This window comes from Mastigoproctus giganteus, chromosome 3, assembly GCF_048544385.1.
Source record: "Mastigoproctus giganteus isolate SK-2022 chromosome 3, ASM4854438v1, whole genome shotgun sequence".
NCBI lineage: Eukaryota > Metazoa > Arthropoda > Arachnida > Uropygi > Thelyphonidae > Mastigoproctus > Mastigoproctus giganteus.
The window spans coordinates 244,084,833-244,111,546 of NC_143577.1; the positions used below are offsets into that span (position 1 = coordinate 244,084,833).

The following is a 26,714-nucleotide window of genomic DNA, read 5'->3' on the forward strand; positions in this document are numbered from 1 at the left end:
AGGATAGACGTGCGGAAATTTGCCTTTAGCCAGCGGGTGGTTGGTTGGTGGAACAGACTGCCATCCCTTGTGGTGGAGGTTGATAGCCTAAATAAGTTTAAGGCTCAGCTGGACAGGTATTTTGAACGAACAGAGGGGTGAAGTGGAAGTGGGTTTTTTTTTTTTTTTTTTTGGCTGATGCTGCATAAGCTTGCTTTCTTGCATCAAATGCCTCTACAAATGCTAATGCTAACTTATGGAACTTACCATGCCAAGAAGTTCTGCTAGTCAGCTGTCCACAGGCATTGGCAAAGGTTAAGGCATATTCCCGATGCAGGCATTGGCTATGGTCAACCTATTTTCTACCGAAAGCATCCTGTTAGAGACTTAGGATAGAGTGATTTTCCTTTATCATCAGAAATTCATCTGTTGTTTCGAAGAAATGAGTCATCCACACTTTCATTAAATTTCACCTGTCTCTTTTTATATGGTAACTACAAGTGGTCCCTAATTTCAGCTGTGCTTTAACTGCTGTGCAAGTAACCTTGCAGTGTCTAAGAGGAAATCCTCGTGTAGTGCGAAAAAGTGGAAGTGCTGCTTATTAGGCATTTAAAAAAAAAAAAAATCGCTTTAAAATTTTATGTCCCTGCCAGTAGTGTGTCAACCATTCTGAAAAACCCTGTTTCGATTCTCAAGCTGTTTGAGAAACAGGATCCCGTCGGAAACGTGCGAAATTATGCCTTTGGGAAGATGTAAATGAAGCAGTTTTTTAGTGGATGAAGTTGATTCGAGACCAAAACATGCTGGTATCAGGGCTATTAATAAAAGAAAAGGCTATGCAGTAGGCATCTTTTCTGGAGCACAAAACATTCCAAGCCAGTTCTGGTTGGCTGGACAAATTTAAAGAGCATCATGGCTCTAAAAAGTTATTTCTGATGAAAGTGAAGTTGGAATCGAAGAAGACTATACCCATCGGAAAGAAACAGTTTTTAAAAAAATTATGGAGGACTATGAGTCCAAAGACATATTCAACGTTGATGAAACGTATATTTTTTAAATGTTTGTCGAACAAGACACTGACTTTTAAAGGTGATAAATGTTTTATGTGGTAAAAATAGTAAGGAGAGAATTGCACTCTTGGTTGCAAATATGACTGATAATGAAAAACTGAAACTTTTGGTAAGAGGAAAGTAAATAACCCCGATGTTTCAAAGGAGTAAAGTCATTAGAGTTGAACTATAACTACAATAAAAAACCTTGAATGACAAGCGAAATTTTTGAGCAGTGGATTTTAAATTTTGATAGAAAGATGACGAAAGAAAACAGAAAAATCGCATTGATTGCCAACAACTGCCCTCCCCAAGTTCACTCAGTAATTTCAAAACTTACAAGTGTGAAGTTTGTTTTCTTTCTTCTGAATAATTTGTCTTAACTGCAGACAATGGACCAAGGCATTATCAAGAATTTGAAAATGCACTACCAAAGGTGCATACTGAAAGAAATTATACTGAGAATAGAAACCAACCAACCTATAGATTCTGTTATAGATTTATGGATGTGCATATCACAGTTGGCAAAAGTGTGGAGTCAAGATGTGACGGAAACAACAATTAAGAATTGTTTCACAAAAGCAGGTTTTGCTAAAATGCTAATTAACAGAGATGAGAGGGATGAACTACTATAAGACATTGAGCAATCTTGGGAAGAGTTCCAAGCGAGGTTTGGTCAGTGGAAAAATTGTTCTTGATGTATTTTTAGGAGTTGATAATGATGTCATAGCAGCTGAATATCCAAGTGACTCCAACACTTTGGAGCATATTTAAAGAACTAGTGACAATATCGACAGTGAGTTGGATTAAAGAAAATGAGAACAATATTAAATCTTCCAAACAAATGGACCAAGAATCCATTTGTTTGGAAGATTTTTTGGCAGAATTTGAAACTTTGCATTGAGGTCTTCAGTGGAAAGAAAATGTAACAGAAAATATATCTGAGTGTTTAAAATTTAAACAAATGCGAACGTTTTTGTGAACGATGTACAGTAGAATCCAGTGTACAACAAAAAATAACCAAATATTTTACAACATAATTCTTAGAAGTGTACTAATAAATTGTGGGCATCATGTAAGTAGTCATTTCTTAATATGTATGTATTAATAAATTGTTTTAAAATGTTAAAAAATTTATTCTTTCCCACTTCTTTCCCATCTTTTACTATATTTCTGAATTTACAGTATTTTTCATTGTTGTAAAGGTCATATTTCTTTAAAACCAAATTCTGTATAACGAATTTTTTCAAGGGAACGATCGATTTCATTATATAGAGGTCCGACTGTATTTATTTTTTGTTAACTTAAAATAAAATTGGATTATAACCGGTCCTTTTGAAGCTGTTTGCTTTTTTTTGTCGTTGTTTTTTTAATCTTCTGCCTGAATCACATTAACTGATAAAGTTTTATTTTTGTGGATATATTACTTTTACATGTGGAATGAGTATTTATTTGTGTGCTAGACAGACATGTTTAATTAATTAATATTGTTATTTCATTATTTTCTTTTTTGTATCTGAGCTGATACCTGAAGCTCTGTACCCATAAAAATAAAATGATTTGCTTAATGGAGCAGTGAAAAAGGTTCTGTGACGTGTATATTGTTCTTGAGACAAAATTTGTGATGTAGACAAAGTAACTGCACATTTTACTGACATGATTCTCCCATCTGAATGATCATTATTACTCACTGCAGGTCTTGGGTGGATTTAGAGTCTACCCATGAGACATGCTGCATTCTCTTTCTCTCTCCCTTCCACATGCCTTATACTGGTTGACACACTTGGTGCAACTTCTCTGTTTTTATGATACCTAAGAATGTTGACATTGAGGGAACTGACGAAAGGTTAATTGGATCACATATACACTTAGTGATCACTGAATTATGACCTCCTACCTAATACCACATTGAGCCACTGTTTGCACAGATAACAGCTACCATTTGTCTGGGCATTGACACCACTAGATATCTGAAGATGTCTGTAGGGACCTGCAGCCATGCTGCCTCCAAGGCATTCCACAGTGTCAGATTAGATGATGGTTGCATGTCTATGTGTCTCACTTCTCATTCCAGAACATCCCACAGGTGTTCAATTGGATTGAGGTCAGGCGAATTTGGAAGCCAATCAAGGTGGGTGATATCTCCACTGTGTTCCTCGAACCACTTGTGCACAATGTGGGCCCGATGATATTGTGCATTATTGTCTTGGAAGATCCTGTCTGTCTGGGAAAAAATACAACATGGCAGGGTGTACATGGTCTCCTAAGAGCTGTGAATAGACCTCACCAGTAAAACATTGGTTCCTACTCACCAGGGGTCCTAGTTCTTGCTATCAAAACATCCCCCATATTAGGCAGCCATTGCCACCTGCCTGGATAGTGAGCAGTATTCACCGTGGGTGCATGGACTCATTCCTTGCACCACATGGAGTCTCTTGGTTTGTTGCACCAGGTATTTGGACTCATCCAACCAGCACACTGGTTTCCAGTCCTCCAATGTCCAACCAGCATGTTGCTGACACCACAACACACGACCTCTCACAGTCATGCCTTTTTGACTCTCTATGATATCTTTACTACATCCCATAACTGCTACTTTATAACTTTAACCTTAATGACCAGATGCAAATTGCCATTTCTGTAGTGCCTGAAGCTGTTTGGATTTTTATACTGCACGATATACAGTATGGTGTATTATGGATGGGGTGGTTACAATTCAGCAATCACTGAGTGTAAATATGGCATTGTTCCATTCAGTTTTCTAGTCTTCATTAAAATTAATTATTAAATTCTTACCCGAGTACAGTATACTAGATTACAGTATGACAGGTTTTTATTGAAGTCTTTTATTTATTCTAGATTCACTGTCTAACTGGCAAGGGAATCACATAAGAGGTGTATGGTTTAAGGTACCCCTTGATAAATCATTCTGTATTCCTATTCTAGTCAAGGTAAGTTTTTACAGTGTTTTTAATCAAATTAAAAGTTCTTTCTTGTCTTATTTATCTATTTAAAAGAGTAAGATATTACCTCAGTATTTTGCATAGAATGCTTTCAGTCAATGCTCTTCAAATGTAAAACGAATAAAATAAGTGGATAAAATCATTTTAATGAATTCTTTCACTCATAGAGACATGACTGATCCAACGCACAACAGAATCGAAAGATGAGAGCCCCAGTCCGACCCTGAAACACATCAAAGCAACTCAGAAAAAGAAAAACTATGAGTGGGAAAAGACATTCTGTCAGAATAATTAAAATTGCTAAAGTGAGAAAACCGTTTACAAGAATAAATAATTAAAATGGATTTTAAAATATATTAATAAAATTTGGCTAAACGATTATAAAATGTGGATAAACACATTGACATACAAATTAAATGAAATTTACTGTATTTTCCTCCTTAAGCAGACAATGCTTTTCGACTATTTGTCTTGATCACAGGTCAGAAATAATGTGGTGTGTGATCTAGATGAATAGTCGAAAAGCATTAATTATTCTGACAGAATATCTTCTCGCACTCGTGGTTTTTCCTGAGTTGGTTTGATGTGTTTCGGGGTCGGATTGGGGTTCTCAGCTTTCGATTCCATTGTGCATTGGATCAGTCATGTCTCTATGAGTAAAAGAATTCATTAAAATCATTTTATCCTTTTATTTTATTCGTTTTACATTTGGAGAGCATTGACTGGAAGCATTCTATGCAGAAGATTGAGTTAATCTCTTACTCTTTTAAATATATTGTTACAATGTAGAAGTTATTATTATTATTATAATTAGCCTTATGGTGCAAGGAAGCCTGAAGCTTTTGTTGCACAAGCCAAAAAAAATTTAAGTTACCCCAGACAGAGAGAGAGAGAGAGAGAGAGAGAGAGAAATAGAAGGGAATCACCAAGAAAGAGAAGAATGATGATATCCAGCTTAGGACCCTGGGTGTGCCAAGCCCATACTCACCAGATGTGAGCCTAGTAGCTCTGTGTTTTTTACAGACCTTATTTATCTACATATTAATGGATAAATAAATACAAAAAAAATTTGTTGTGTCTACTTTTACAGTTAGGCATTGCAGATTTTGTTGCAGAGTCTTAAATGAAAGATAATTATTAGTATTAGTATCAGTAATATCAAATGACACATGAAATCAGGCTTATAACTTACCATATATAAAAAAAAAAAAAATTATGTAGTTTGCACAAAAATGCTAAAGCCCCATTAAATTTAATAGGAAAGAAATAACATAAGAAAACTTAGGAGTAAAATTAAGAAAGTAAACTTACATTTCATTTAGAATGCAGATTTCTTTTTTCTTGTAAAAATCATAATCTCATCACATAATGAAAGTAACCTGTCACTTTCATTATGTGATGAGGCATGGGAGACGTGTAAGACAAGTAACAGTGAAGATTGTTTAAAAAAAAAGAAATACTGTGTATGCTGTTAGAATGAATTTTGAAGTAGATTCGACCACATGAGATGCTACTTCTTGAAACTTTTTCTGAAATATTGCTGCAGTGGATATATAAAATTTTAATATATGTCAAAACATATCAAATTGCTTTATAATATATTTAAAGAAAAATGTATCCCAGTTGATCCATGTGTGATTTTTTTTTTTTTTTTTTTTTTTACCTTTGAAATTATATGGCGGTTTTATGGTTTTATGATCACTATATGTTCCTTCTTGTTTTGTGTTTGTGTGCATGCATTTTAACTGGACAAGGTTTTTACTTTTTTTTCAGAACTATCATAAATATATAAATATTTTATTTATAGAATAAAACTAAGCTAAAATAAGAGTTTATTTTATATTAGTCTCCTAAAATGTTTGTTACTGTTCCTTTTAGCATGGATTTACATTCCATCATGCCAAATTATCTTATGCCATGCTTACCCGTTGGTTACCTACAAATGAACCCAACCTTTTACCACCATATCCACATACTTATATAGGTAAGCTTATATAATTACAATTTTCGTGATTTTTATATTATTTAGAAAGCACTATTTATTAATGTCACATTAAATAGTATTTTTAAGCAGTTTTAGTATCTGCAAAACTGTTCAACAGTTTTGTGTCACAAATGTTAAAAGATATTCAAAAATTTTAGAGGGCCTTGAGTGTTGTAAACTGTATCAATAAAAATCTCTTGCAACAGTCAACACAACCTTAATATTATAGATACAAAAAGAAAAAGTAAGAATAAAAATAATAAAAATGAGGGTTTTAAAAATACACAAGTAAAAAGATAAAGGTTCTTAACTTATATTTATTCTTTTTATTTTTGTATCAGTCATATATTATTAAAGTCGTGACAGTTTTTCACAACTATATTGCTCAAAAATTGTCAGCAAATTTCAAATAATAAAATCCATTGTGTTTAAAAGTCCTTAAAAACCACAGAGCTAGCAGTGAATTCTGCATCTATGTATATAAGCACACATTTACATGCACATAGTGCTACCTCTGTAACTTTAAAGCATTGGATTATTATGCTGCTGCAAATGGATCTAGATAAGTTGGGCAAATGGGCTGAGAAGTGGCAACTGAAGTTTAACATTGACAAATGCAAAGTACTGCATGTGGGTAGCATAACCCAAGAGAAATGTACCAACTGTGGGTAATTGTGCAATCAGATATGAATTTTGCTGACAGTGCAGACGGGCTGCCAGAGCAGGTCATGGAATCTTGTCAATGATATATAGGAATTTTGCTAACAGGGAGAAGGAGGTGATTATCCCATTGTACAAAGCAATGGTCAGGCCACACCTTCAATACTGTGTACAGGTCTGGAGGCCTCATTTTAGGAAGGATGTAGAGTTGCTAGAGCGAGTACAAAGATGGGCAACAAGATTGGTGAGGGGAACAAAGGGGTGCTCCTACCAAGATAGGCTTAAGTTCTTCAAATTGCAGAGCCTGGAGACTATGCACATATGAGGTGATCTGATTGAGGTGTATGGTTGCCTTGAATAGGTTGAGCAAGCTCAATGCTGATGGGATTGTTCCTCTTGCTCAGATTAAGAACCCGAGGGGGGCATAGATTCAAACTGAGGAAAGACAGTTGTAGAATAGGTGTGCAGAAATTTGCCTTTAGCCAGCGGGTAGTTGATTGCTGGAACAGACTTCCATCTCTTGTTGTCTTCCTCTTGCTCAGATTAAGAACCTGAGTGGGGCATAGATTCAAACTGAGGAAAGACAGTTGTAGAATAGGTGTGCAGAAATTTGCCTTTAGACAGCAGGTAGTTGATTGCTGGAACAGACTTCCATCTCTTGTTGTGGAAGTTGATAGCTTAACTAAATTTATTAGTATTAGTAATGGCCGCATGGTGCAAGAAAGCCTATTATGGCTTATTAAAAAAAAAAAAAAAAAAGAAGAAAAAAAAAACCCGAATAAAACACTGATAAAAAAAAACCAAACTAATAATTAATAAAAGAAAAAGAAATTAAACCTATCATCCTATGTGTTTCCCTCACCAGAAGGTACTATCCAGATGTCCTTTGAATTTCCCCAAACTGTCAACCTCTACCACCCATGTAGGCAACTTATTCCAGTAATTTATAACTCGCTGGCTAAAATAAAACTTCCTGCAGTCCACTCAAAACATCTCCCCCTGTAACTTGAATTTATGTCCCCTAGTTCTAGCATCATTTATAATCTTGAAAATTTCGTCCTCATTCATTTTACTGATGCCTCTCAGAGCCTTAAACACCTCAATCAAATCTCCTCTAAAGTGTCTAGTTTCCAAACTCTGCAACCCACATATTCTAAGTCTTTCTTCATAAGGATGCCCTTTTGCCAATCTCACCAGGTGAGTTACCCATCTTTGCACCCTTTCAAGAAGCTCAATGTCTTTCTTTAGGTGCGGTCTCCATACTTGAACACAGTATTCCAAGTGTGGTCTAACAAAAGCCTTATATAATGGGATTATCACGTCCCTGTCTCTACTTGCAAAAGTTCGATAGATGATCGATAGGACACCATGGGACTTCCTTGCAACATGTTTACAATGCTCAGAGAATTTCATGTCTGACCGTATCGTAACACCCAAGTCCCTTTCCTCCAGTACTGGGTTTAGTTGAACTCCACCAAGTGAATGGCGCCTCCTTAGCCAGGTGGGAAGGAGCAGCAGTACGTAGCACACGCTTCTTGATTAGACCGGGGTTCGAGCCCGTCACCACCAAATACGGAGGATGCGGAAAGGTCAGGGAATGACCACCGCATATCCCGGAGCAATATGGCCTTAGTTGCTAATGCTCCTAAAAACCAAATAACAAATAACAATAACAAACTAAGTGAATAAGTTATTTTGGGATTACTGTTTCCCAGGTGTAATACCTTGCACTTTTTTGGATTAAAGCATAGCTGCCATTTTTCTGACCATTCCTGAAGTCTATCTAGGTCTCTCTGAAGAAGCTCAGCTTGACAGTGATCATTAACTACTCTACCAATTTTAACATCATATGCAAATTTAGACATCACGTCCTCTATCCCTTCATCAATGTCGTTTATGAAAATTAAAAACAACAGTGGTCCTAATACTGATCCTTGGGGAACCCCACTTCTTACATCAACCCAATCTGAGGAATAGCCATTTATCACAACCCTCTGCCTCCTGCCCTGAAGCCATCCTGATATCCATCTAAGGATTTTCCCAGTGATTCCAACCTGTTCCAGCTTATAAAGCAACCGCTCATGTGGGACTGAGTCAAAAGTTTTGCTGAAATCTAAATAAACAATGTCGAAATTATTCCCTAAATCCATCTCATGAGTGACCCTTTCAAAATAGCGAACTAGATTTGTTAAACATGATTTTCCCTTTACAAAACCATGCTGAGTATCCTTGAGAATTTCAGTTCTATCCAAATGATCCTGAATTCCACCCTCCATGATTTTCCCTACCACTGAAGTCAGACTGACAGGTCAATAATTTCCCACTTCACTCTTAGAACCACCCTTATGTATGGGAGATACATTGGCACTTTTCCAATCCAATGGAATCTCCCCAGAGGCTAGTGATGCTTGCATAATTAGCCTCAATGGTTCAATGCAGTCACTTGCCGCCTCCCTTAAGATTATAGGGTATATTCCATCAACTCAGGAGCCTTACTAGTCTGTAGGCTCAAAATAAATTTAATAAATTTAAGGCTGAGCTGGATAAGCATTTGGAGTGAAATGGGAGGGTCATTTTTTTTTTTTTTTTGGCTGATGCTGCATAAGCTTGCTTTCTTGCATCATATGCCTCTGCTAATTATCCAGATTTTCCAGTTTATGGGACTGTTCAGTATACAGATCAAGGAAGGGAAATACTGCAATATACACCTGCAGTATGAAATCATAGACTTAACTCAGATTAAAATGTTACTGCTAGTAAATGAAAAACTGAATTCATTTTGCCACAAGTAGTAAAGTATACTTTAGAAAAGATATCATTAATATACATGTTTGCTTTTTTTGTATTCCCCTTGTTTTAGGTTCTTTAGCAGTAAAACTCACTGCCAGAGAAACTTCTACCTTGCTTCCTTTGTGTATCCTCTAATGAGAGTGTTGTATTGGCATTTAAGCTCTGAGATTAGCCATAGACTCCCAAAAATTATAAAATAGTGATTGAGGTTCTTGGAGTTTATTTTTTACTTTATAGTGATTTTAACCTTTTCCAGAGCGAGTCCCATCACCACCAAATACGGAGGATGCAGAAAGGTCAAGGAATGACAACCGCATATTCCCGGAGCAATATGGCCTTAGTTGCTAATGCTCCTAAAAACCAAATAACAATAACAAACCAGAGTGAGTTCCTTGAACATGTCTTGGCCATGAGCCATGAATTTTTTTCTAGCAGTGATCTTAATGAAGTGAGTTTTTTCATGAAATTTTGAAAATTCATAAAAATGAAAACTCTTTGTTCATTTTTGAATGTTATTTTTTCTTATTTTGACTTGGTTACAAATATTAAAAATGAAATTATTTCAGAAATAAAATTAGAATAAAAAAAAAATCATAAGATTTTATTAAAAAACTTGCCATCATTTCTTTTTTGATATAATACTATCTTCTGCATCTGTATGTCATTTGATTGAATTTCATCAATATCTAGATCTGAATTCCAGACAATTTAAGTTTTTCTATGCCGAAATCAGACATTGACTGCATGGAGGAGGAAGTGCAATCTCTTCCTCCTCTGATTATAAAATCTATTAGAAACATAGATAAGAGATGGCAGCACTTACTGAAAGATTATTAATGTTCTTTGAAGTGGTATTTGAAACATTATTTGAAATGACCGCAAAAATGTATATATATGTATATATTCCTCCGGACTCACATGCAAAATACATTTACATACATTACACATACATAATTTAAATCAAAAATACTTTATATATACATAATTTTTGATTTAAACAAGAGTTGTTGGAAAGGGGAATCCAATATGTGGCCACAACCTTTCACAGTATCACAGTTATATTATTTGCATTTAAGAAAAAAAAAAACATTGCTGAAATCTACAATAAATTGACAAAAAAGACAGAGAAAGAGAGAGAGAGAGCGCGAGCGAGCGAGTGCTAATATGACAGAGAGAAATTAAACAGTGAGGTTAAGTTATTCAGCATATGACAAATTCCCTTAATTGAATTTGTTCCACTGAAATTTTTTCCAAGTTAGGGAATGTCCAACATAGTCATGCCTTAACTTGGAACTTCAATGGTTTCCATTATGTAATGAATTCTACTGTCATTTCCACTTTGGAGTGCACGGCTCTTGTTTCTAGCACTATTATATAGTAGTTAATGAATTATAATAATTTTAGAAATTTGTGGGTAAATCAGTGTTTCAATATTTTTTAACTTTGTATCAGAAAGTTTTTCTCCTATAAACACTTAAATAATTACATATTTCTGAGAATTGAAGATATTAATAACAGATGGATTTTACATTAATTTTATACAGGTGTAGGAGGACTAGTTCTTAATGATCAAAACCAGATATTAGTAATTCAGGAGAAGTATCACATTAAAGCCCATTGGAAGTTACCTGGAGGATATAGTAACCCAAGTATGTGTACTGTTGAATTATTTACAATAACATTTAATATTATCTAATAAATACAAGAAAATCTCTTTAATTTAATATTGTACAATTGATCTTTGTGCTAATTACAAATAATGTTGCTAAAAGCTGTAATAAAGGCAAAATAAAGACCTGTTTTAATGTGATATAATGTAATATATCTTCTAATATATTCTGAAAAGCAAGCTTTTGCATGATTTTTTGTGTGGTTATTGTAAAATACTGTTAATTTTTAATTCAATATATTGGAATTTCCATGGATTTCTTGAAACTGTTCCAATGTATAAGTATTGATTTTATGCAATATTGATTGCATCTGCTAATAGATAGATAGATAGATAGACAGAGAGAGAGAGAGAGAGAGTCTTTTATTGCCTCACCTTCAATTGTGACAGTTACTTGATTGGGTCGTGTCGCAATGTCACTTCACGGCCAAAAGGCCAGGGGTTAACATTTATAGAGATGATAAGCAGATATATTACAGAAATAAATAAATTGCCATTAAGTGATATAGGACATAAAAAAAATTAAATGAAATAACATCAAGTGACATACGACATTAATAAGACGATACAATGACTTCCATAATGTCATTAGGTTACATAAAAATAAGATGACATAAAAATTACATTAAATGAAATTACATTAAAAAAATACTGGTGTAACGTAACATTTAGATTAAATTAACAAAATGACACTTGGAAGTCCCGATTTTCGTCTTCGCAGCTCATGGGAGGAATAGCATGAACAGAAGCAGTTGATGCACACACTGCTGGCTCCTTTCCCGGTATGCTCAGTAATTAATCAAAGCATTAAAGTGGCGAGTGCAGGGAATGTTGGCTTGGATGCGATGAAGAGAAGGCATTTCATTATGCAGACTGTCCGGACAGTCGTTGACTATTCCTTACTGGAAGGAACCTGGGGTGAATTTGCATGTCATTAGATTGCTTCGAGGACGTTCTCTGTCTATGCTGAGTGATTAGAGGGCATGGGATGTGTGGGATCCGGAATCCTCTTCCTATAGTGTCGGTTAACAGCAATATCTCCGAAGCTGTTTACTGCTGCCCTAGAGGAAGCTTTCAGAAGATTAGACTGGTCGCAGGAAGGAGTTAATGTGAACAGAGAGTACCTAAGCCATTTACGATTTGCAGATGACATTGTGGTCATAAGCCACGATCCCAAAGAATTAGAGGAAAATCTTAATCAGTTATGCACAGTTAGTAAGGATTTTGGACTAAAGATGAATATGGCTAAAACAAAAGTAATGATGAACAAGTATGCCACAGAAAAGGAAATAATGATTGAAGGAGCAGTAATTGAAAAGATGGAGTCATATACGTATCTGGGACAAGTTATTAGCTGTAATAATGATAAATGGCTGTAAGTCAAGAGAAGAATAAATTTTGGATGGATAGCATTCAGGAAATATAGTCACATACTGAAGAGCAATATCCCAGTTTGTCTGAAACGTAACATAATGAACCAATGTATACTCCCCACCATGACTTATGGAAGTGAAACTTGGGCACTCACCAAAAGAATGGAAGAGAAGCTGAGAACTACACAGCGAAGAATGGAACGAATTATATTGGGAATCAGACTGTTAGATAAGAAGAGAAACACATGGATTGGGCAGCAAACTCAAGTAAAGGACATTCTTATCAAAACTAAAGAACTAAAATGGTCTTGGGCAGGACACATAGCTCGAAGACATGATGACAGATGGACTAAGAAAATAACAGAATGGTACCCAAGAGGAGCTGGAAGAAAACCTGGAAGACAAAGGCGGAGATGGATAGATGAAATTCATGAGTTTTTGGGTAGTAAATGGATGGCCAGTGCTCAAAACAGAAGGAACTGGAAAGTTGCTGGAGAGGCCTTCATCCTGCAGTGGATTGAAAATGGCTGATGATGATGATGATGAACAGCAAATTTCTCTAAATCGGCATCAATGCCCTGGATTCTTCCGAGCATCTGGTAGGATAGGAAGCGATCTGATTAAGTGGAGGCATGAGTGAAAAGGGCAAATTGTTGGGGTGGCTCGGAGCTGGGCAGGTGGAATCTCCAGCCACAGAGATCCCAGAACGAAGGAGATGTGATGAGACCGGTCAGCATCTTTATCGTGATTACCAGTCTCCTTTGTTCAATGAGAGAGGGCAGCCTGGGAATTCCTAGGGCCAGGGCCATTTAAGTTGTATGGGATTGGGGTGGTATCCTGTGTTTGTAGGTTACCCACTTGAGGAGCCAGTACTCTGCTGCCCAGATGGATTTTGTGTTCGTGGGTGCTGCCTATGCCCAGATTTCTGCTGCATAAAGTAGCGGGGGATATATGATGGTCCTGACATATTTTGTTGTGGTAACCTTGTCTGAGACGTAATGAAGGTGCTGCTTCGCTCACCATTTCAGGTGTGCTGCTCACCTGATGAGTTTTTTGGTGTGATGGTTAAATGTCAGCTTTGTGTCAAAAACCACCCCCAAATCTAAATGACATGAAACAGGAAGTATGGATACTGCATTAATCTTTGGCGAGATGGTTGTGGGCTCTTTCTTCAAGGAGTAGAGCATGCACTCAGACTTTGCTGGGTTGATATTAAGGCCAAATTGTTTGAGGTAGCCAATGGTGCGAGGAGCACACTGTTAATTTCTTCTGTGATCACATTGGGGTCTGCATTTGTTTGGATGGTGGTCAGTATTTTTAAATCGTCAGCATAAGAAAATATATCTGGTCTCTGGATTATAAAAGGGGAGATGTTGGCAGTAAAGAGGAGACTGGAGAGGACTCCCCCTTGTGGTACTCCTGTAGATATTTGCTTAGTATAGCTTTTTTCAGAATTATGGAGTATGATTGTACAGTTCTGAAGAAGTGATGAGAGGAAATGCAATACATCTCCTATGGAGTAGTGGTCTTCAATGAGTCATAGGAGGGCAGGTACTTGAACTCATCAAATGCTGCTTTGATGTTGAGGTAGGTTATGAGGAGTTCTTCTTTCCAAAGTTGTAAGGATGCTGTGGGTGGTGGCAAGGAGATTGGTAATGGTGGACCTGTTTGGTAGTGATGAATGAATTTGTGGCGGAGCATCTGGAAGTATGTGAGCTGTTAGAATTGGCAGGAGGGTCCTTTCTAGTAGTTTCAGGAAACATGAGGAGGAGATGGGTCTGAAGTGTTTCTCTAATGATGGCATTCTTATTTTTGGGTGTGGCCTTACCAAATAGACATTCCATTGATGGGGAAAGGTGTGTTTGGTTAGTACTGCATTGAAGATGCTAACAAGGGGCTGGATGATATATGGACCCAGGCATCTCAGCATGAACTGGGGAATTCCATCTGCACCCATAGCTGTAGAGGATGGGGTTGACTTCAAGGCTGCTATGATTTGGTGTTTAGATATAGTGATGGATGTCAGCGATTCCTGTCTACTATGATTGAATATGTGGTCGAAATTATTGTTGGATGCCGCAACGTCTTCAAATCGGGTAATGAAGTCAATCCATCTCTGGGGGTCAAGTTGCTCTGGGAAACTAGTAGTTCCCAGAGCAACTTGGAATCCCAGAAAATCCCAGTCCATCAAGAGCTATTTTGATGGACTGGGATTTTTGGCGGTTGAAAATGTCTTGTGCTCTTGAAAAGGCTATCCTATCATTAATTTTGCTTATGGAGTTGCTGTTTTAATTGAAAGCTGGAGTTTAGATGTGGGGTCCACCATGCTCTAGAGTGGGGAGTGATTGTGACTGTCTTTGAGGCCACGTATTGAGCTACCGTGATAATCCATTTAGTTAACAGGTCGGCCGCTAGTAGGGTATCACATGACTCAAGAACATACCGTGGGATGAGAGATGCTGCTGTAATCCATTTGGAAACATCGAGATATTTGGGACTGTAAATTGTTTTCCATATCACCTGTTGTTTTGCGTTAAAAATTGGGATTGGTGGTTCCAGTTGTATTAGGATTGGGTCATGGTCTGAGTTAAAATAACCATCTTGAGGAGTATCAAGTGTACATGGTATTGATGTGAGGATCAGGTCAAGTTGGTTTGTTCCCCTTGTGGGGCCCTCATTGGCTATAGTTAGGCCAGCAATGCTTAGCTGTGATAGGAGTAATCTTTTCATATGATCCTGACATGGAGGGAGGTTGAAGTTTCCACAGACAATTTTCATTGGTAAAGTGTGGAGGTGGTGAAGGATCCAGTTGGTCACCTCTTGCATTGTTTCCTTTGTAGGATTCGGCGGTATATAGGGTAATACCAGACTTAATGTACATGTATGCGTAAGTGATATGTGCAATTCACATCCATGCTTTTCATGTGGAATTTTTTGCTGCCTTACTCTTAATTATTTGCTCTACAGTACATCTTTTATGAAGTAATTTCTTTTGCTCAGGCTGAATGTTTTGTTATCTGTGTATTAATACAGTACAGTAATTTTTTGAATTCATTTGTTCATTCAGTATCCCCCTCCCCAGCATCACATGGTTACCGATGAATTATGGTTTTTTACATCCCATGTATACTAAAGCAGTATATATTTCATTTATTTTATGCTCAGAACTTTGAAATTTAAACTTTAGTTGTTTGTTTGTTATTTGGTTTTTAGGAGCATTAGCAACTAAGGTCATATTGCTTCGGGGATATGCGGTGGTCATTCCCTGACCTTTCCGCAACCTCCGTATTTGGTGGTCACAGGCTCGAACCCCAGTCTAATCAAGAAGCGTGTGCTACGCACTACTGCTCCTGCCCACCTGGTTACGGAGGCACCTAAACTTTAGTCTTGTAGTCTTGAAACTTTAAATTCATGTTTATATTTAGATTTTACTGTAAATTTGTTTACTGCTTTTTAAATCTTATATTGTTTTTTCTTTATTGGAGATCAATAGTAAAAGTTTTGGATTAAAAAGGAGGTGTTGGGAAAAGGACCCATCTTGTTGGGTCCCCTTCACAACCTCTCTTTTTTAAACCATCTTATAATACCTTATAGTGGCTTATAACATATTTTTCAACTTGTTGAAAAAGATATAAGCCACTCAAATTATATATAATATAGCTCTGAAAAACCGTACATTGTTAAAAGGATAAAATATGCCAAATGGAAATTTTATTGTTTTAAAAATAATTTTGCTTGTTTATAAATTTCACAATAATAACATTAAGACATAATGTGCTATATGAACAGCATAATGTAGTGGTGCGCTATAGCCATAGCAGCTAATGTGGCAATAAACAACCATACCACACACACACACACACACACACACACACACACACACACACACACACACACACACACACACACACACACACACACACACACACACACATAATGTAGTTTGTTAACATTCATTAAATAAATTGTATATTAAAACACATGCATTCCATTTGTTTATGTAATTAGTTTATTATGAAGTAAATGATCAAAGTACATATTCCAAAATGTAACAAAATTTAGTACAAAAATGTACCATAAGGTGTTTCAGAATCCACTTTGGAATTCCATCGTAATTCCACAATAAAAGTAAACTTATTATGATATTATGCTTCATTGCATTGTATTTTTCTGTTTCTCTGTCTGGGACTACTCTCTTCAGTGACAGCAACAAGTCTTGAGCTTGTGCTCAAATTAGAAAAGAATAAAATCTTGTTATCCATAAATCAACCTAAAATTGTCAATATTTTTAAGAAATGAACTGAAAGAAGCAAATTCAGTATTCAACTATTCAATTAAAAACTCAGTGGCATTTCTGTGGCAGCTGTTTCAGGACAAATAATATTGCTGTCAATACACTGCCTTCCACATGAAGACAATGAGTGGCATCACTTAGTAACCATGTGTTAAGAAAAAAAAGGCATTGAATGCCAGGGCATACTCCAAAAATATCTTACACAAACTGACATTTACTGAAGAAATAAAGTTTAAAATAAAACGTCCCCAGACGGAGAGACCAAAAAATAGATCACTCGCACTCCTAAATTGAACATATCTACCCATGCCTTGACTGTCTGTTAGATGTAATTTTGTTTTATTATAATATTTAATTTTTAGCTTTTTTGGAGTATAGTATGCCTAAATACTCCAAAAATAATTTTTTAATAATTTATCTTATTGCTTATAGTTTCTTGTGCTCTATCTGTTTTTCACTTTATTTTTCTTTTATACTCCACTTCTATCAATATTCCAGTTTTTAATCATGCAGACTAGAAATTTCTGGTAATGGGATGAAAATTTTCAGAAAAAAAAAGTTATCATTATAGTATATTACACCCAGTGTGAGAGGGCCCATTGTACAGGGATCCTTTCCCTATTCATCCACCCACCCACCTGTCAAGAAACTAAGAAACATTTTGCAGTCCATGTACTCTCCCAAAATTAGACTGCATATTTGCACAAAGTGTGTTAGATTCCAACTGAATATTAAAATCAAAACAAAAACAGAAAATATTGCATCATAATTTAACTAAAATTGGTTCACAGAAAGGTATAATTTCATTCCCAAATTCAGAAAAAAAAACAAACAAAAACCCACGCATCTATCTCATGCCATTGTGAGTGTCATGGAGATCTGAAAAAATCAAGAAAGCGATGGTACATTCCATAATGAGCATGAGCAATTCATCACACGTGCAGTACAGTTTAAGTTAAATATGTACTTCCTGCCAATATAATTATGTTCTTCATTAAAAAAGTATTTCTGTTGATATTAATTTGTAATATATTTTTCTGTCATTAGCATAGTTAATTTTGGGTAAATTACTATATTGATAAGAAAGAATTCTCTAGTTAGTAATGATAGTCTTGCCCACAATAGTTATTTATTTAAAGATTTTTTTTTTTTTTAGAAGAAGAATTTGCTGACACAGCACGGAGAGAGGTCTTGGAAGAGACTGGTATAGATACTGAATTTGTTTCCATTATAGTGTTACGACATATGCATCAACATATATTTGACTGTAGTGATATTTATGTGGTTTGCCAGTTACGACCTATCACAAACAAGATAACTCTGTGCAAAGAGGAGATTGCCAAATGTCAGTGGATGGATGTAAGTAAATTAATTATAACATACATTTCGCCTTAAAATAAGAAGCTCTAATTAATACTAGAAGTATAGTTTATAAAAGTCACAAATGAATTTTAATGTGTGAAAAATATACAGTCTATAGTGTGCATTTTCACTGCATGAATTTGCTCCAGCGCGACTGATGTATTAGGGAACAATTAACATTAGCAAAGGCACATGATGCAAGAAAGCAAGCTTATGTAGCATCAGCCAAAAAAAAAAAAAAAAAAAGGAAACTCTTCTTGTTTCACCCATCCACTCACTCCAAATGTTTGTCTAGTTCTGCCTTGAATCTATTCAAGCTATCAACTTGTACAACGATGTGGAAGTTTGTTCCTGTAGGATAGAAGCACTTCCAAATGTTTGTCTAGTTCTGCCTTGAATTTATTCAAGCTATCAACTTGTACAACGATGTGGAAGTTTGTTCCTGTAGGTTAAAGCACTTCCAAATATTTGTCTAGTTCTGCCTTGAATCTATTCAAGCTATCAACTTGTACAACGATGTGGAAGTTTGTTCCTGTAGGATAGAAGCACTTCTGCACTTCTATCCTACAACTGTCTTTCCTACAACTGAATTTATGCCCTTTCAGGCAATTATTCTGAGCAAGAGGAAGAATCCTATCAGCATTCAGCATACTCAAACCATTCAAGGCTTTATACACCTCAATCGAATCACCTCGCAGGTGCCTAGTCTCCAGACACTGTACTTTGCAACACTTAAGCCTTTCTTTGTAAGCGCAACCGTTTGTTCCATTCACTAATCTTCTTGCCTTTCTTTGTACTCATTCCAGCAGATCTACATCCTTCTTAAAATGAGAGGTCCAGACCTGTACACAGTACTCAAGGCGTGGCTTGACTATTGCCTTATATAAGGGGATAATCACCTCCTTATCCCTACTAGAAAAATTCCTGTATATCATGACAAGACACCATTAAGCTACTCTTGCAGACCGTCTGCATTGCTCAATAACTTCTTATCTGCCTGCACAATTACCCCCAGGTCCTTTTCATTCTCTACAACTGTCAGTGTAGTACCACACAGTTGATGCGTTACTCTGGGGTTACTGCTTCCCATATGTAGTACTTTACATTTGTCAATGTTAAACTTCAGTTGCCACCTCTCAGCCTATCTGCTCAACTTTTCTAGATCCTGTTGCAGCAGCAGACTGTCATTAGTGTCATTAACAACCCTGCCGACCTTCGTATCATCTGCAAACTTGGACATTAAGCCTGTTATACCATCATCAATATCATTAATAGATACAGAAAACAACAATGGACCCAACACCGAACCCTGGGGGACTCCACTAATAATATTAGTCCATGAAGAGCAGTGTCCATTGATTACCACTCTCTGTCTTCTCCCACTCAACCATCCCTTTATGCATAGCAGCAATTTGCCTCCAGTGCCACACTGCTCCAATTTGTGCAGCAGTCTTCCATGTGCAACAGTATCAAAAGCCTTTCTAAGATCCAAATATATGATATCAAAATTATTCTTTGCATCCAGTTCCTTTGTGACCACATCATAGTATCCAATCGAATTGGTCAGATAAGACTGCACCTTAACAAACTCATGCTGTGTCCAAGCTATAACTGAAGTCTTGTCTAGATGATCCTGCAATGCTTCTTTAACCAGTGCCTCCAATAATTTTCCTAGAGCAGAAGTTAAACTAACAGGTCTGTAATTACTTGTGTTACCCTTTGATCCTCCTTTGTGAATTGTGGTCCCATTTGCACATCTCCAGTCCATGGGTATCTCCCCTGAGTCCAAAGAAGCTCTCATAATTATGGCTTAGGGTTTTGCTTACTTCTTTTGCTGCCCCTTTAATATAACTAGATAGATCCCTTCCACGCCAGGTGCCTTTTTTATGTTTATCTTCAAAAATTTCCCCTCCACTTTGGTCTCAGTTATTACAAAATCATCTAGCTCACTGCCAGAGTTTAATTCACCTCTGGCATTCCCCTCCCTGAATAACTACTCATGTGTGAATGTAGATGCAAAATGCTCATTTAGTTGGATGCAGGTTGGTGCACCATCTTGCATGAATATGGTATCCTGAAGGCAGACACGTTGTTGCAGCTCTGGTATTGCAAAATTTGCCAACATTTCATAATATCGCTGTCCAGTGACAGAACAGGTGCTGGGTCCAGTCAGTATTACCTGTTCAAAAAAATATGGCCCAATCATGAATCTGGTCATAAATCCACACCACACTGTCACTTGTGGAGAATGCAACGGGACCTCTTGGATAACTCGAGGGTTTTCTGTTGCCCAAATGTGACAGTTGTGCGTATTCACTTGTCTGTTTAAGCAGAAGTGGACTTCATCATCCAAAGGATGTTCCATGGCCAAGTGATATCCACTGTCATTCGTGCCAGAAACTGAAGTGCATATGTGAAACGAATATCTGCATCACCATGCTTTAGCTGCTGTAGCATGTGCATCTTGTAAGGATAGTACCACAACACCAGATGCATTACTAGCCTTACAGTGGAATACGGCATGTCCACTTCACGAGAAACAGCTAGCACACTTGTGCTACCACATGGAGATTGACTTGATAAATCCAAGACAGCCATAGCCACATCTTCAACACGAGAGGAGTCCACTCATTTTCGACCTCTACCTGGTTGAACATCAAGATGTCCTGTCGCTTAAAATTTCACAATCATTTTGCAGACAGCACAAACAGTCATAGGTCCATGCCTTTGTGCTTCTGATGCCAGAATTCTCTGATAGCCACAGTTGCATTTTTGCTGTTCTGATAGTACAGCTTCACTAATAGTGCCTTTTCCCTCAACGTTGTTGGCATTGCTGCTGTAGTGCAGGCAAACATCTACTGTATGATTTTGAAGAGACTGCTTTGCTTTTATACAGTACAGTAGAGCTGAGTAGTGCCGCTGTGTCAATAATTTATGATTATGCAAATAACGTAAGTTATTTGCATAATCGTAAATAAGTAGTTACGCGCTATACAGTGACAAATTTTGTAACTAATTTTTTTTTCCAATAAATGGTGAGCGCATTCTTTATTGTACCTGTTGTCCAAATTTCTCTTCAGTACGAGCCTTAGAACTCACTCCAGAGTCCTCTACATAGGGATACTTTAATTTTAACACCCTGTATATTGGATGTATATATGTTTTGGATATTATATATATGTGTATATTGGGTGCTGTGACAACAGCAAGTGCATTCATACTGCACTTGCTTTCTCCTGCAGCTGCAGCCATTTTTGGTTCAAAACATGTCAAGCTTTCTTAGTGGTTGTTATTACCAAGTGCAGTATTAAATTAAATGGAATAATAACTTTTAAATAAAAAACTCTTCAGTTTACTCTATGCTAATATTTATGTGGTATACAATTTAATTTATAGCAGTTGTCAGGATTAGTAGAAACTAGAGAAACAAGCACCATTCATTTTGATCATCAAACTGACAAATCAGGAATAGGTTACTGGAAAGTTTTCCATATTGGTTCCAACAGTCTTTTCAGACACCTTTGCTTTGGATACACTTGCAGTCCAATCCATGTGCTATCTTCTTTGTTCAGTAAGTCTCCACAAATTTGAAACTAGCAATCAGTTCCACAATCGATTTCAGGTAGTAAAAACACCATAATGCTGAAAAGGAAGTGCTTGAATATCATATCAGTGACAAATTAAAAGTATTAGAAGTTGATAAACAGATATCAGTGCAAAATTTGGTATTATGAAAAACAGTCTATCAACAATTTTAAAAACATCAGTATTTGATTTTTGATGTGAAAACATCTTTGGCGGCACCTACTAAATTTCGAACTGAAGTAAAATCAGTTTGTCACAAAAATGCAATGCAGAAATGACGCAAGTTATATCATTTCCTAAATGACGCTAACCCAGTCACTAACGCTGATTCGATAGAGTAAGTAGCAGACTGAAGTAATGTGGGAATGAAAATGCGAGACAGAAATGATGCAAATTACGTCATTCCCATAAAGGTTACTAATCTTTGCATTTCTTTTAGGTATTTTGATTTGTATATATTGATTACAAAATAAAAGAGCTTTTGTATTGTAAATATTTTGTTGATCATTCACAAATTTCCATAATTTCAGCTGAATGACAAGATACAATGGATTTATGATAACTAAAGTAAGAGACGTATACTTGCAATTGCAATGTATCTAAATGTCTCTAGAAAACAGCATCGATTGAGGTACCCAATCTTGTAGTTTAAATTGAGGGATTAGTGTTGAGAGTTAGATTGAACATTTCATACAGGAAAGTAATTAACGGTTTAGTTTCATCCAATCCGAAGTTAATGTTGACATTGCTGCTCATGATCATGGGTATGGCAGAAAAACGAAATTAATGAAGTCAGTTATATCCCATATGTCGCTGTTAGGAGAAATATAGACAACCATTGTAAGTATCACTTGGCCATTGGATAACAAGCACTTCACTCTACATATATCGCCAACCGTATTATCATTCTGGGAAAGTTTCCATATGCCCACTTTCCTCGTGGAATGGTCAGGCTGGACAACTTGCAAGGAAATTGGGCATCCGGAAATCTTCCCAGAATGATAATACGGTTCCTGTAGAGCAATAGCACCAAAATTGAAAGGATCTAAAGACTGATGAACCTCATCACCAACAAGAGGAGTATATGCATAAACTGCAGTATATGCAAGTCCCTAAAGTTAAGATTAGATGCTGGTGACACTAACATGTGCTAATGATGCTAAAATGTGAGACAAAAAAAGAAATTATTGACAGATATTTGTATTGTTGCAGTCATATGACTAATAGTTGTATTGTTGCAGTCATACTAACTTCAGACTGCAGGAAGTATGATTGTGGCATCATACTATTCAACAAATGGGTAATTAGGCTATTGGCTTGGATTTTGCTAATCTCTTCCAAGATAGAGGAACAAATGGCTACAATAAAATGGGTAATTAGGCTATTGGCTTGGATTTCACTAACCTCTTCCAAGCCAAGAATGTTTTCATATAAAACATATTTCATGCTTATAAGGTACACACACAGTTTTTTTAAACAAGGGAATGATGGATGGAGCAGTTTTACAGTGGATAAAAGAATTAAATCTGCCAGGATTTCAAGCTATCTTGAATTGGTTCTATAGGTTCAAGATGAAATTTTATCGAATGCAATTTCTGGTGAAAGTGTTAACATTAACAGCTACTAGATTTGGGAAGGGGATGTTTTGGAAAAGTTTTTGAAAGTATATAACCTGAAACACTTTTTTAACATGGATTAAATGGCACTTTTTTTTTTAACAAATGTACACAACAAAACCTTAAATTTTGAAGGTGATAAATATTTTTGGGGCTAAATGGCAAAAAAAGAGTAACCATACGATTGAGCCATTTTTTTAGGAACTGAGAAGCTTCCACTTTTACTAATCAGTGAGGAAAACTCCCAAGGTGTTTCAAGGGTATTAATTCTTTAGCACTTTCTTATGGTATTAATAAAAAAAAATTTGGATGATTTGTGAAATTCTTGAACAGTTGTTAAGAAAACTTTCCAGAAGCATAACAAAATGAAATGACAACACAGAATTGTTTTTTTGATAATCACACATTGCTGCATTGTGGAATCGTAATTTAGACAGTTTAATAAACTAATTATATATTACAGTATTTTTTATGTTTTGATACACTACAGTTCTTTTATTAAATAAAATAATTAAAACTTTTTATATAATTGAGCATCCTTTGATGTTTACATTTTGTCACTGCTACAGTTTGTACAGTAGTCTTTCATGTGAAACAGCAGCAAAAGCTTTACTTAAATTTAAGTATAAAAAACTATTTTTCACATTCAGTTCCTTTCTGACTGTCACAGTAATTGATCAGATTGTTCAGAAAAGATCATCCATAACAAATGATTAAAATGATTTAAAATTCTATGATTTCATTTAAGATGTGCTATTGCAGGCTTTCCTGCTAGTAGCAACATTGTTAATAGTGTATGAAAAACTGATTTTCTGGGAAAAGAAGATGAAGACAGTAAAAATGAAGCAGACTTTCTAAGACCATCACAATATGCATTTTGAGCATTTAATATTATTAGACTAGGACAGCAATTCCAAGGAAATATAAAGGATGAGATTTTTTGCTGGTTTAATATTTTTCAAAAAAGAGAGTTTTCCATTGTACCACCCATCAAAAAAGTGTTTTTTAAGCATGGTTAAGCACTGACATATGCACCGATGAGCTAAAACATTATGACCAGCGAGTCATTATGCAAATCAACTGCGTAGTTCAACTGCAGGTGAACTACGGTGCGTGCGCAGGTCAGGACACTATAAAAAACACTTGATACTGAGCTCTGTTAATCAGTGTCACTCTTGTTCTTCAGATGGGAAAGGCAGCAGACTTAAGTGAGTTTGACAAAGGCTTAATTGTAATGGCCAGATGACTGGGTCAGAGCATATCTGAAACGGCATGGCTGGTGGGGTGCTCACGGTCAGCCGTGGTTAGTACCTACCGAAAGACGTATGAGGGGGGAAAACCCGCAAACCGCCAGCGAGGTGTTGGACAACCATGGCTCTGATGCTCGAGGTGCGCGAAGGCTCTCCTGGATAGTATGTGACAGCAGAAGGGTGATTGTGGTGCAACTTGCCGGTAATTAGAATGCTGGTGATGGGAGTAATGTGTCACAACACACAGTACATTGAACCCTGCTGGAAATGGGGCTGCTTAGCCGCAAGCCGATTCGAGTTCCCATGCTAACCTACATCGCCTACAATGGGCATGCGAGCATCGAAACTGGACCTTGAGTGATTGGAAGAAGGTCCAATGAATCACGTTTCCTGTTGCACCATGTGGATGGCTGGGTACGTGCGTGTTGTTTACCTGGGGAAGTAATGGCACCTGGATGTACTGTGGGACAAAAACAAGCCAGTGGCGGCGGTGTCATGCTTTGGGCGATGTTCTGCTGGGATATCCTGGGTCCAGTCATCCCTGTGCCAGGCACTCTGACATCTACTTACCTAAACATCATTGCTGACCAGGTACATCCTTTCATGGCAACGGTCTTCCCCTCTGGCAGTGCCGTCTTTCAGCAGGATAATGCGCCATGCCACACTGTCCGGATTGTTCAAGACTGGTTCACAGAATATGAGGAAGACTTCCAGGTATTGCCCTGGCCTCCAAATTTCTCGGACATCAATCCCATCGAGCATCTGTGGTTTGTGTTGGAACAGCAACTCTGATCTGCGGCTTCTCAACCATGGACCTTACAGGAGTTAAAGGATCTGCTGGTTATGTGTTGGTACCAGATACCACAAGACACATTTAAAAATCTTGTAGCATCCATGCCTTGCCAGGTATGAGCTGTTTTGGCTGCACGTGGATGACCAACATCATATTAGGTAGGTGGTCATAATTTTTTGGCTCATCGGTGTAAGTTTTGTACATTTTATGCTAAGTCGCATAACATAAATTGATACTTTATAACATTTACTTGTTCTACAGGGTTCTGAAAACTTAAGAGTTTATAGTGAAATGTTTTTTTATAATGAAACATTTTTGTCAATCAAGAAACTTGGTTATAGAGTGATTAAACTATATATTTAAATAGAAATCTGTATACTGGAAGATGCACTTGTTTGTCGTACATCTTCTATTACTGGATTGCACGGCTTTTTGTGTTTCTAATATTTTAGAATGGAAGCATCACTGTACAATTTGTAAATATTCTCATATCTAATTTTCTTATGTAGATTATGCCTCTTGAAGTGTAACAGAATTGCAAAATAAAATTGCTTGTTCACCATCAAAAAGCATAATCAAATTAGGGAAAATTGCCAGAAAGTTTTCATTTTATTCTTACTTTATTTGAAAGCTTTCACAAAAGTTGTTTTTGTTACTGACTCTGAATCCCCCCCCTCATAGTTTTGAAAGTAGTTTTAGTGAAAGAATTTTTGTAGTCCAAGCATTCTTCAATATGAATTGGATTGTTTTAATTACCATTGATTTTTAAAAATTCAAATAGTGCAGGATTTAAGAACTAGATATAAGAATTGTATATTTTATTTTATTTTTTTTCCATAGTTTTCTTGATTTTATGAGTATTTTTTCAGCTTGAAGAGTACAGAACTCATCCAGATGTCACAGACATGAATCGCTTTGTCATTGAGTCATTCCTGAGAAGTCGTCAACTTCACGCAGCTATTCAAACCTCACCTGTTTTATCCTTTACTAGGGATCATTATCATAATGTGTATAGTGTTAAACCACAGAATTCTGATAATGGGAATTCTGATAATGACAGTTCTGATAATGGGAATGAATAATTTCTTTGATACACAGTTATAAAAAACATAATCATGTAATATACATTGAGAATTAAATCTTTAATGTTTTCTTTTCTTATGAACATTTATTTCTAGGGTGTTAACATAGCTCATAAAAATATGTCCACAGTTATGTGATGATTTTTAATAAGCCAAATACTGTAATTTGTTAATAATTTCCAACTTATTAACTGGCAGTGCTTAAGTCCCTGATTTTAACAAACATGCTTGCATTGCACCTGAAGGTTCCCAAGTTTGTTTTTTT

The 26,714-nt window shown here is 36.4% G+C and overlaps 1 protein-coding gene across 1 annotated transcript in view; it reads left to right on the forward strand.

Moving 5' to 3' along the window:
* LOC150088987 (uncharacterized) overlaps window positions 1-26,449 on the forward strand; it is a 65,509-nt gene extending 39,060 nt beyond the window's left edge. Inside the window, exons 4-8 of the mRNA XM_090370374.1 lie at window positions 3,888-3,979; window positions 5,870-5,975; window positions 10,970-11,074; window positions 17,918-18,120; window positions 26,237-26,449. Coding sequence (XP_090226500.1) covers window positions 3,888-3,979; window positions 5,870-5,975; window positions 10,970-11,074; window positions 17,918-18,120; window positions 26,237-26,449 — 719 coding nt within the window. The remainder of the gene's footprint in view (window positions 1-3,887; window positions 3,980-5,869; window positions 5,976-10,969; window positions 11,075-17,917; window positions 18,121-26,236) is intronic.
* The last annotated feature ends 265 nt before the right edge of the window (window positions 26,450-26,714 follow it).